The 13,082-nt window shown below is 38.9% G+C and overlaps 2 protein-coding genes across 2 annotated transcripts in view; one reads left to right on the forward strand and one right to left on the reverse strand.

Annotated features, from left to right (window-relative positions):
• Positions 1-799: 799 nt before the first annotated feature.
• On the forward strand, positions 800-10,312 carry LOC110068871 (DDB1- and CUL4-associated factor 12-like). The gene is made up of 8 exons (XM_020776284.2): positions 800-1,485; positions 2,913-3,119; positions 3,843-3,900; positions 4,737-4,909; positions 5,674-5,736; positions 6,460-6,619; positions 7,336-7,484; positions 8,038-10,312. Exons 1-8 carry the CDS (start codon positions 1,288-1,290, stop codon positions 8,203-8,205), a joined length of 1,176 nt encoding a protein of 391 aa, XP_020631943.1. The 5' UTR covers positions 800-1,287; the 3' UTR covers positions 8,206-10,312.
• A 1,283-nt stretch (positions 10,313-11,595) lies between these two features.
• The window catches only part of LOC110068862 (uncharacterized), a 1,910-nt gene continuing 423 nt past the window's right edge, over positions 11,596-13,082 (reverse strand). The window contains exon 1 of the mRNA XM_089296013.1: positions 11,596-13,082. This exon is cut by the window's right edge and continues 423 nt beyond it. Coding sequence (XP_089152139.1) covers positions 11,836-12,894 — 1,059 coding nt within the window. The 5' untranslated portion in view covers positions 12,895-13,082 and the 3' untranslated portion in view covers positions 11,596-11,835.

Consider the following 13,082-nt stretch of genomic DNA (forward strand, 5'->3'; position numbering starts at 1 on the left):
TCTAAGTAATAAATTTACACTCAGCGAGATGAAACTTCATTATTTCTAAATAATGAGTTTCTAAATAACGAGTTTACACACACGTTTAATTCATTATTTCTAAATAATAAATTTACAGTCGGCGAGATGAAACTTCATTATTTCTAAATAATGAATTTACACACTCAATGAAGTTCATATTTATAAATAATAAATTTACACTCGGCGAGGTGAAATTCATTATTTCTAAATAATGAATTTACGCACTCAGTGAAGTTCATTATTTCTAAATAATGAATTTACACACTCGGTGAAGTTCATTATTTCTAAATAATAAATTTACACTGGGCGAGGAGAAATTCATTATTTCTAAATAATGGATTTACACACTCAGTGAAGTTCATTATTTCTAAATAATAAATTTACACTCGGTGAGGTGAAATTTATTATTTCTAAATAATGAATTTACACTCCCGGCGAAGTAATTTATTTATAAATAATGGGATTTACAAACTTTATGATATGTAAAAAACTATTTTAGACATGACCTGATTTATAAATAATTGAAGTTGTTTAGTTTATTATTTATATATAATAACTCTATGGTAAAAGATTATTTATAAATCAGAACGTACCTAAAATAATTATTTACATATCAACGGACAAGTTCTTGAGTCTTATTTATAAACAAATTTTGTAGCATTTCCAATTATTTATAAATAAGGGGAAAATGGCATAAATTCGGTCTAAATAATAAATTTACAAACGGCGCCCCATAGGAAAGAGCCAATCAGCGAGTAGACGCCTTGCGCATGTTTTTCAAACGAAGACTGCGAGACGAGCTGCGATGATTGTTTCTGAAAGAGCTTTTGAGTTTTGTTTTACTTTGGATTTACGTTTCGGTCATTAAGAGGGATTTTTCTCTATTTCTTGGTCTTTCTTTTCTTTTCAGGACTGTTTTGTCCGATCGGTGATTCAATTTTCTGGCGTTGACGCACTGACGTGTTTTTTTGCTTTGTACATCACGTTCGTTGTTCAACTTCAATCAGCTTCAATTCTGTACGTGATCCAGGAATATTCTGGCATTTATAAGCTGGATTTATAAGTTGCGTGATTGTGGTTCCCATCGAGGTACCACTGACGATCATTATGTTCCCGGCCTTTGTCTTGTCTTCTTGGGTCTACCTTCTTTGGTGATCGATTGTGGACCCTTCGTCAGCGAAGTCGACATTTAATTGTTTCCGTCTATTATTATTATTCTGGTTATGTCAGTGGAGGGCTTACTAAAAACGATCGCTTCGATCTAGGATGTCCTTATTCAAACATGTGCGAACTCGCCAAGTTAGCAAAACATTCCTTAATGAATCGTTTGTGACGGATCTCACATCACGACACATACCTGCCTTGTTGAAAGAAAGAGAACTTTCATTGGGAAGGACAGATAAAGTTTTCGCATCACAGTGGCTAGACGACAAGAAAGTAGTTTGTGGTACAAAATCAAATGAGGTGAGACGTCCAAATTCTCCTTTCTCAGATTACTAGAGGAGATGTAGTCGTGTTGACTTTGTACTGAATGTAATTTACGTGCACTGTGTACAATGAATGTTGTCATCGATCAAGAATTCTTTTCTTGTACGAAATTTTTGTACTGTAAACATTGACGACATGACATGATGCAATATACCAGCCGAAGCTGGGCTATACAATCAGGCCTCATGTGTTAACATGGCTACTTGCAACCTCTTCTCGTCAAACACCTAAACACAAATGCAAAGTGTATCTGCCTTTGGAATGTTTGATGACAACAAGTAGAGAGACCCCTTGTTGCTGAACTTAGCAATTCAAACTGGTGGATAATGTTATCCATTGAATAGATCACTGTCCAGTGAATAAATGTTGAGGAAACAAATTGTGCTATCCACTGGTTAGTGATTCATCTAGTGCATAGCTAGAAAGCACGCAAAGGGAACAAAACTGCAAGCGAGTGTGAAAAATAAGGAGAAGGGGGACAGGGTGAGACAAGGGAAGGGAAGGAAAAAAGATTCCTTTTCTCCCCACCACTTCCCCTTCTCGCTCACTCCCTCCCCACTTCTCCCCATTTTTTGCTCACCCCAGGCAAGCGTATTCACTCACTTGTTCGATATCTTCGCCTGGAAAAGAAAATGTCATCTACACAGGCTAGTGAATAGCATAATTTGTGTTGTTAACACTTATACAGTGGATAGTATTATTCATTTTTTTAACAACTTGGGCCTGGTCTATTGGAGGATAATCCTTTAGACTGAAAAAAAATATCCAAAACATGAACATTGGGCAGAGAAGCAAAATTGTCAAAATCAAAATTTTGGTATGAAATTGAACACATTTGAGTGCAGTGTATTTGTCTGTAGACAACTTGGCTCAAGAATAGGCAGATTCCCAAAGTGAAGCAAGAAAACCACTTTGAGCTTTCAAGAACAGAGATGTTCGAGGGCAAATTTTAGTTGGTAGACTCTACAAGTACCCAGTACTGCCCACTTTAAAATGTGGATGTCCTTCAGTCTACAAGTACTTTAAATTTTCAGTAGAAGTTCCTGGGGGTCGGGTACCTGGCAAATTGACCGGCTGTGAGAATAATTTTGCCCACCTGGTTTGACCATCTAAGGAAAGTTTTTCTTATATCAGAAGTTTAGTTCAAATAGTTTTGCCTACCTGTGAAAACCAGTTGCAGTCCTGCTGAAAACGTTAATGAAATCCTTGAATTCCCTGTTGTCTCTAGTTAGGAGAATATTGAATATTGAATTTTGGGGGACTGGCTTCAGTGTCACTAACTTTATTTTATCCTGCCAGTCTTGCAACAGATTACATGGTGTATGTCCTCTTGAAAGCAAATACTTTCAGCACACATTCTGGTTAATTCATTAATACTAAACATTGGTCAATTCTCTTAATAGCTTCTTGTGCTGGACATGTTATCAGACAGGAGTTTCTCCATTCCTGTTTTGGAGGGAAGCCCTAACAGTGAGATTCCTGAATCCAACTGTGGAATACACAGTATAAGAATAAGTCCTGCAAGAACATTGTTAGCTACAAGTGGTCAAAACCCAAATCATTTGGCAGTGTACAGATTACCAACATTTGATCCAATGTGTGTAGGGGAGGTATGTTCTGTATATTATCATTAAACTGATTGTTATATTACCTATATATAATTTGATCCACCTTTTGCATTGATCTTCACACCAGGTCCCGTAACAACCTTGTCACTTTGTGGATGAATTGTCTCAATGAAAGGCAATTTCACCCATAACATCACAGACCTGCCAAGCATACCCAGTCCTAACAGGGTTACAGCCCTTAATGGCAGCCCTGGTACATGTAGCTCCACTGATCCATTTTACAAAGCTAAAAACTAACTTAAAGCTAAGAGCCTCAGTTCCTTTATTCTAAGATCAAGAAGATCTAAGACCTTTAGTTTAAAAGTCTTCTATGCTACAATATATCATCCCCAGATCTATTTCTATGTTGTACTTTCCATGTGCAGCTGTATAGAATAAAAATTTTTTTATTTTTGACCAGCAGTTATGCAAATTTATTGGAACAAAAGAAAGTGATAACATGAAAAAAGAGTTCAACTCCCATGGGACTGCTTTTGGACACCAACATGGCAGCTGTTTCTTTGTCTTAAGACACCAAAATGGCTGCCATAACATGTAAAAACACTCTGTGCCATGACATTAGGCATTGTCAGTTTAGCCTATATTGGCCTTTTTTAGTTATGTGATCTGAGGGAGCCAGATGTACATGTAGTCAAGTCTTGAATACCCTGTTAGTAGTAAGTTATGAAAGTTTATAAGCTAAATCATTCTTTTTGCTATCTTCAGGGACATACTGACTGGATATTTTCTGTGGAGTGGATTGATGATTTTCACTTAGCAACAGGTAGAAATAAAGAGTGACTAGAACTAAAATATAATTAGAGCACCAATAAAGTTAGATTATTTTGTTGTCATTATTTACATGCAAGCGTATTTCTGTCTTACTGACTTCCTCTTCTTTGCCAAGTTACAGTTGAAAGAACATTGAAGTAATATTTAAGCCTCGAAAAACTAGAAATATTGTTACAGCCAGTACTATATCCAGGTGAGGTACCCAGGCCCCCAGAATTGGTGAATTGTTTTGAGGCCAAAATTGCAGACTGAGAAGGTTTTCCATTCACATGTTTTTTTTTAAACTTAGACACCAGCTTTTTTACTCTGAGTCCCAATGTTGTACCCAGGTTTTTTTTACCATGCCATAGAAAATACTGCCAATCAGAGCACAAGCAAGCCATTGTATATTCAATGGTATTACATCCTACCTTTCCATCATGTGCCATGTGTTTATCACTGAAACATACTAGCAAAAGTATGGCTCGGTGACATAACAACACAAGTTGACTAGGCTTGCTCAACACAACAACTTTATTCTCTAAGCATCTTGGGTAATACAACAGCTTAACACAACTTCCGGTTACGAATATATTACAGTCACATTTCATTGATTGCATTGGTCACTGTATTAATTTTTCCATGGCATAGTATAAGATAGTTATGCACTCTCTCACATGGTAATCCATGGAATACCTTGCTTGTCACTTGTATTTTCCTGGCACACCTGCATAAAGGCTTGTGTGTATATAGATAACTTGTGGGATATTCCAGGGTGTCTACCACCTGAAAACGTTGCATAACTACTATGTATTTGCTACTGGTATTAACAATGCCCCTCTCATGCAGGATCAAGAGATGGTAGCATTGCATTATGGTGTGTTCAGGATTCAGCCAGCCTTTCAGGAGATAACCAGTTTAAACTTTGTGTCAAATCCCCTGCCAACAAACTCTGCAGTGCTCTACCTCAGGCCTATGGCAAAGACAAGATAAGAGACCTTGTCTATGAGAGAAACTCACAGGTAGGATGATGTGAATTTGTTCAATTTCTTTTCAATTGCAGCTGGATCTAAATTACTTGTTTTCTATGATCTATGTATTGAATCATCTGATTTGTGAGTGTTCTGAACTTGAAATCCAGTGGTTCTCAGGGACAGGGGGGAGAGTCATTACCTTATATGGTCTATATCTAGGTGCATTTATGTCTGGTAAATGGAAGCCAAGAGGCCATTTCTGAGTTACCTTTCGTCTCTGTGTCAAAATGAGTCTTTGTGCTAAACCATTCAGATGAAAATGAGTTTCACTAACCGGTTCATTTTCTTGCAAAAACTTTGCAGAGTATCCCCAAGGTTTGTCCCATCCACTTTCTCCATCCACTTTCTCCATCCACTTTCGTGGTATTGTTCCCAGTTGTCCTGGGCTCCCAACTCCTGCTATGCTTATCAACAAGACTGCCTCCAGTCAGCTGAGGTTCTTTTTTTCAATTCATTATAATGCAAATAGCTTTTGTTTCTCAGGATTCAGATTTGGAAAATATATACTATAATATTCAAGAATCAAAAGTTTTCGCTGTTGTCTCTCCACAAGCAACTAAAACCTGGAGAGATACTCTATAAACTACGACAAAATAATATGGGTTGTCGACCAGGCTCAGCCAGGCTTGATACATGTATTGTCCTCATTCTACATGTATGGACCAAGATGAAGTTGAGGTTCATGAATGTGTTCTCTTTAGTATTTTATCCTTGTTTAATCAACAATGGTTGTACATGTATTTTGTTTTCAGACTCTAGTTGCTTTATCTGCACGTGGATATGTACAGCTCTGGGACATGAATACATGCCAAGTGGTAAGACCTTTATAACATAGCAAAACGATAACTAATTTGATTTACGTAGGTTGTCACAAAAAGTGACCTCCTACATTATCTTTATCTTAAGGTGTGAAAGTGTTAACAATTATCGTTACAAAATTTGCTCCTGAGAATAAGGTGTTTGTTATACATTACAGCATGCAAAGGAAATCCTGCCCAGTTTCTCAGGACTAGTACATTTTTTAGTCCGGCTAGTGGATTCTGACGTTCACTTGCTTGATGGGCAAGTGGCATTTCTTTGGAAAATGTTTTGGAAATTTTTTTAGGAAATTCAAATTGTGGACACTGTAGTTTATGTACATATACAGTGTACTGTCAGTAAGGGATGAAATTTTGAGGGGCTTGGGAAAAATTCTTTTAGGGTAGTGCATCATAGTTACAGCTTGCCCACTGTACAAGGGTAAGGGTGTATCTTGGGACAAAACAAAAACCACAACCTAAATTTGTACTTCCGTGACCAATAGAATCTGGTTTCTGCAGTCTTGAGATCTTGCTTGTGATTGTTTTACCGTTATAACACAGTAACAATTCCAGGCATGCTTAAGGTGTTCATGGTGACTGAGAATTCAATCCGTTTTCCATTCCAGCTTTCAGAAATCACCCCTGATTGTCAATTTGATTTATTATAAAGAGAGAACTGGGTGTGGTTTATACCTATAATGGGATCTGAATTCCTTTTTTTTTCCTTGCTTATTTTAGAAAAGTGCATTCTCACTGAAATATCCCGTGGAAACAGTATGTCTGGCACTGGAAAAAGACAACAAACTGTTTGCGGTTGGCTCTCAGTCACATGTGTCTTTTTACGAACCAAGGTGTGGCACAGCTGTAGGATATATTGGCTCACGTGACCCAGGAGCAGGTGAGTAGGGGAAAGGAGGGTGTCAGAGGGACAGAAGTACCCCTTTGATGCCACATGTCTGAAAACAAACAGTTCGCTGTTTTTCAAGGCCGAAGAAAAATTTTCTTTCTTTTATTCATGTGAGATATCACACGAATGTCTGATGGGGCCGTTTTTCACTTGAGTGTCGAAAAGTAATTGGTTTTGAATTGTTACGCTATGAGTAGGCCACGATTGACTTAAAAAACTCGCGCCACTTTCTCATCCAATCAGAAGTAAAACCAAACCCATTACAAGTGGCCTTTACGCGTTTTCCCGCGCTTAACGCTTCCATTTACTGTAAGTTTTGATTGGTTCACTGTCTTGTCTGAGTCCTTTGTGATTGGCTAGAGTGATTACTTTGGTTTTGGTTTTACGAGGATCAATTAATAGCCATACTATTGTGAAACTTTGTTTAAATTGTTTTCTTCAAATGTATTTGGTTCTTCACTCTTTGCAGCCATCCCAAAAGCGCCGTTTTGAATATATCACATCAAAGTACCAGACACGATACGACAAACAGCTGAACGTTACTTTTCTCGCCAAAATGAAACTAGCTCACACGCATGCGCGCTTGTACTATTGGTAATTCTCGTACCCATATCTTCTGGGTACAACATTAGGTATTGATAAGTCTCTTACTCGTTGTAGAATCTCTTCGTTCCTAATCATTTAGTTTTGTTATATTCTCTTCTTAGGTGTGCGTTCTTTGAGTTTCCGGGATCTTCTCTTGACTGTTGGTACAGGTTTTGGGTCGTTGTTCTTCTTTGATATGAGAGCTTATCAGTTCTTGGGACGAGCGGACAACGATGCAATGATTTGCTTCAAGTCAGGAAAAGGCTGGCTGGTAAGAGGAAAATCGTTTTTGTTGATTGGTGAAAACTAACTGAATAGCCAGTGAAGGAAACTCTGTTAATCAAACGACGAAACGTTTTGAACGTACATGTAGGTTGATCAATTATGCTTCAGACATATGAACTAACAGGCAGGCCGACAGAGGGGCAGGCCGACAGACAGACATAAGACAAATAGACAAGCAGACAGACACGCAGGCAGGCAGGCAGATAGACAGACAGACAAGCAAGCAAATAGTCAGAAGAACAGATGGCAGTAACGCTCTCTGACTGACTGACTGACTGACTGACTGACTGACTGACTGACTGACGGACAGACAGGCCTGCTGAGCGGCTGACTGACTTACAGACTGACTGACTGACTAACGGACGAACGGACGGACGGACAGACTGACTTATGGATAGTCAGACGAACAGTCAGACTGTCACTTCACATTGTAACAACCTATAGTCGATACTCCGTCTTCACGGACATCCTTGGGACTACAGGCTTAATTCTAAACGAGTGCACTGTTTAACGTCAAACGTGTTAACTTTATGTTTTAGCGTGACGACCCGCAGGATGCATATGACTACATGTTTGAGCACACTCTGGTCTGCCGTAGCAATGCTATTTACACCCATTGTTATGATCCTACTGGAACCAAACTCTTCGCGGCCGGGGGACCACTTTCCCTTGTCTACTACGGTAACTATGCCGCCCTCTGGGAATAACACGGAACCATTGAATTCCTGAAATTGCTAATCCTGCCGCCTCGGTAACAGAATTTTCATCCTACCAACGTGCACTATGAACTGGGAACAAATGCGTCTTGACTGAAGCCCATCGCACAGAGAAATGCGTCCCTGTTAGACAGAGTGTGAATTTACAATTTACACTAAAATCCGGTGGCAGCTTACCATTGCTGTTCAAATTATCTTAATGACCAGTTCCTCCGTAGATGAATTATTGGCAGGAATGGTTGAAACCTCAAGAAATAAGGTTTTAATTATTACACACACCTTAGTCTTATGGGGATTTTTTTCTGAGTACTACATATAGCAGATGAAAGGAACTTGGGTGAAGCTCAGACTCGAAGAAGTGACAACTGTTGAATAAATTTTTGCAGAATTTCTAGACTGCAAACAGCCTATTTCCATATTTTCAGTCTTCTTGATATCTTTTCACGTTGCTATTAACCACGGGTGGCCCTGACATGAGATTAGAAGTTGACTGAAAGATAAACTTACCTGTATATCCGATCTGAAACCAAGAAAGCTTCGGACACTGTTCGCATTTTTCGAGAATTTCCGAATGTTCCCGGCCAGTCAGGAACCCTTCGTAAGACCCCCTGTGAATTTATTGTCAATCTCCAAAGGTTAATAAATTCTGAGCAAAGAAATTATCCTAGCAGCTTAGGAAAAATACTGTTATCCTAGTAAATACAGTCTAAATTGTACGATGCTTGCTAGTTAGACTCCTTTCTGGCTCGCATAAGGATAAATTATTGAAATCAATGGCAAATGGAAAACGCCGGTGAATCGAATCATTGATGGGAAATTTCTTTCATTTTGACAAGTTTGTAAAACTGATGTTTGATGAAATGGCAAGCACGCCAACGATAATACCAATGTCCTAGGAAAAAAACTCTTTGAAGGAGTTATGTCTTTAGAAGGAGTTATGTCTTTAGTTATGTCACGACTGGGCTCCCAATACTGCTTGTCACGCAATCTTCCCTATCTTTGGAGGAGTGCGTAACGGGCCATAATGTCACGATGGGATAAGTCAATTTATTTCCCGATGGGTAGTACCTTAATATTAAAGGGAAATAATAGTTTGCTTAAATAGTGAAATGTCATTAAGTTAACCATGGTTAATGGTCAAATAGGGGAAGATTGGTACAGATCAAAGAAAAAAGATTTGAAAATTTGAATTGGAAAAATTAAGGCGAAATTCATCGTCTTCCATCAAAGCTTCTTTAAATCATCTCTGCTAACATCAACATGTCGGCTGGGAAACGAAATAAATATTACAAATCATCAATTAGATAGGTTATTGAAAAGAAATAAATTACAGTAATATTTTTACTTTGGGAAAATATTTAGTTGTTACCGTTTGAAACAAACGGGAAGTAACCTGAATTGTGAGTTCACGGGAAGAGAGGATATGATTTCCTAATATAGATGAATATCATTAATAGACTGTCAAACAGTCATTATATCTGTTGAGAGGAATTGCTTACGAGAGAACGGTGGTTTCACAGCCTCTTGAGGGCGTCGATGTCTTTTACTGCACCAATACTAGCAGTCATAAAAGCCTCTTCAGTCCCGGAAGCCTCTCTATCATGATGAGCTGTGATTGGTCCATTCGAATTTTTGCGTATGTCATGATCAGGGCCCCTGGTCATGAGTTTTTTGACTGACAGGTAGTCATAAAATGACGTCATCACATCACGTGTCAGTTATACTTACTACACTTTATTATTTTTATTTATTTCGTTTATTTTTATTTTTTTTTTTTGCATATTCTTTATCCTAACAGGACAGTAGAAGCGTGCTGTAATTAATAGACTGATTAGATACCGGTGTATATAATACAAGTTGATAACTTCTTATGTGCATGACTGTTGTATATAAATAAAAATTACATCAGAAATATTGAATTCTTAAGTATACATGTGCGGTTCATAGTGAAGACCCTCGAACCATGTAACACGTAACAATTATTCTTTGAAATCGAGGTAAATATTCTGCCGCCATTCACCGAGATTGAAAAGAGTAATTGCTTTGGTATGTACTCACGAAGTGATCTCAACAATAAACGAAAAGGAAACGATTAAAAGTCGATATAATTGACCTCTCAATTCATGCGTGAAAAACGTGCAAGCGGCACGAAGCATGCGTGAAACTATTTACAGAATCTCGACCTTCGATAAAAACCTCACAATTTAGCAACTTGTGCACCGTGCAAATCAGCAATCTTAATCGAAAGTCTGCTTGCAAAACAGTTTCACTGTTAAATCAAAGTTTTCATTTTCATTTGAAATGAAAATTGAAAAAGCATTTGGCGAAGGAGCAACCTGAAATTATACTGTGTGCGCAGGAATTTGGTGAAAATTGAATGTTTTTCAGGGGCGTTGCTAGGATTTTCAAAGGGGTTGGGGGGGGGGGTTCACACTGTGTCAAAGTGAGGGTACTCACCAGATTGTCGTGCCGTTTTTGCCAACTGTTGTGGGTAGTTTGCTTAAAGAAAGGCTTACGAAAGGGGGGTCACGGGCACCCAGGACCCCCTTGGTACGCCCCTGTTTTCTAGTTTGCACAAAGACATTCTCCTGAATACTTGTGGAGGTGCTTCGTTGAATAGCACCTTATGATATCCCCTGCCGATGAACCCTGCTATATTCATTTCTGCCAATGCCGGGTGAAGAGCGAGTTTGCTAGGTTGATGAAATCTGTGATTGCCAAGGACATGTCCTGAAACTGCTCGAAAGTCGAACGTCGATAAGTCTTTACTGTCTTTTGAAAACTTTCAAGTCAAATCTCATAACCTTCCTTGTATTTTCTGGTACAGCATCGTCTTGTATTCTCAGGATTTCCGACTCAGAAACACTGACAAAACGCGAGTTTACGCCTGCCATTTTGTTTTTGTTTGGATCACGTATTATTCACTCAGTAGGGAGTGAATAATAACCTCGATCATTGGATAATCCAATTCAAGAGTTTTCATTGGCCTAGCCATCATGGTATATGAGTTGTTATACCATGCGTTACAAATATGTTAAGCGCACACGTATTTTTATGGGGCGATTTAATTTCTACATTAATTTTCTGTATTTTGAGAGCGTTTTCAAAAAACAATTATTGGCTATTCATCTCGTATCCAACGCGCGCTCGTGGAATAATTGTTCATTGGCCAGATAGCGAGCCAATCAGATTGCTTGACAAACCAAGATCACTGAGTGTGTATATGCTAATATGTATATGCAAATTGGCGCGAGAACAAATAAATCGACGAAGCACTGATCGCCCAATTTTCTCGCGACCAGACTTTGCTCGTTCCCACGGTACTCTGCTGATCGCAGACTTTCACCGAGCTGATACGATCACCAACTACAAATAATTAAGTTGAAATTTCAATTAACTTTCAGATCTTGTTATTCACAAGAGTGATCAACTCGAGGCTTCCATTTGCAGCCATCCCCTACGTACCCAAGTTTGATTTCCACTCCCATTTCCTTGTATCTACAAGTATATCTTTTTCTGCGTCACTCACACGATCAGATTCCCGAAAAGGCCTCGTCGTCAGCTCAGTAAGGCTGCCTGCGAACGTCTTCACCGAGCTGTGTTTCTATTAACTGCAGTGTCTCATTTTCCAAGTTGTCGCAATTCACCTCGGCTAAATCTGCGTTCTCCGTGTTCGACTACATCTCCAGCTTCTTTTGGTCCAAATATATTCCTTTCAAGCTTCTCGGCTTGTCCAGTAGTTTTCCTCGACAACAACTGAATGAAAGCTACGCGGAAATATCCTAGTCTAACAGCGTAAATCAGTGGATTAAACAACGAGTTCAGTACGGGCAATAAAGAAAGAAGATTAAAGATGATATGTTTTACATTAATAGGGATGCTGTCTTCCAAAACCGATATAATAATGACAGCACTGATAATCACCGAGAAACAGCACAGGAAAATTGTGAGCAGTACAATAATTGTGCAGCAAAAAGCTTTCTTATTCTTGAGTAATTTCTCCTTCACTTCTACAGAAACTTGTTTAGCAATAATTTGTTTTTCGTTGCGGCGGACCTCCCTGTATACAGAAACGTTAAAATAAAAGACTAACGCAAGAAAGATAAACTGCATAAAAAGAACTGCAACTTTTGCCACATATTGTATGTTCGCTGGCCAGAAGTCTTCCATCGGAGGGATGATCGCGACAGCCCACGCCAGAGCAGAGGATACGATGATACGAACTTCAGTAACAAGGTTTTCGTATGCGAAAGGGTGTTTTATAGCGAGATAACGCTCCGCACTCAATACAACGAAATGATTAAGCGACGCTATGATACACTTTGTGTTAACAGCCACGGTTATCTTGTGTATCCCGCTGCACATGCCAGTCTCACCTTTGAGCATAAAGCTATGGCGAACGATTTGCAAAGGTTGAACAACAAGTCCAACAATGAGGTCAGTTGTAGCTAAACAGGCGAGTGATACGTTAGATTTGGTGCGAAGTTGACGTTTGGTTTTCACTGCCACCATCACCAAGATGTTCAGCAAAATGACGAAAGGACAGCTTACAGCGTTGACGGCGATTCTGAAGATGAATACAGCGCGAAGCTCGGAAGAAAGCGTCTTAGGAAACGGAATACCGAAATATGAGACCGGACCACAACTGGCTGATGTGATGTTGATTGTGGCGTAAATCATGCTTTCTGGATCAACGCAACTGTGGTTTTTTTCCTCTCGCTTGCTCCGCGAACAAGAAGCCTTTCGTGTGGACAAATTGACAGCTTATCTGCTCGTGTTTCAATTAAATACAATTTATGATTATCACGTATGTATGTATTATTTTATCGACATCCATCAATTTAACAAAGAATATTCCGCGGTAAACG

Source organism: Orbicella faveolata, unplaced genomic scaffold (genome assembly GCF_042242905.1).
Source record: "Orbicella faveolata isolate gen_17 unplaced genomic scaffold, um_ofav_v1 contig_26, whole genome shotgun sequence".
NCBI lineage: Eukaryota > Metazoa > Cnidaria > Anthozoa > Scleractinia > Merulinidae > Orbicella > Orbicella faveolata.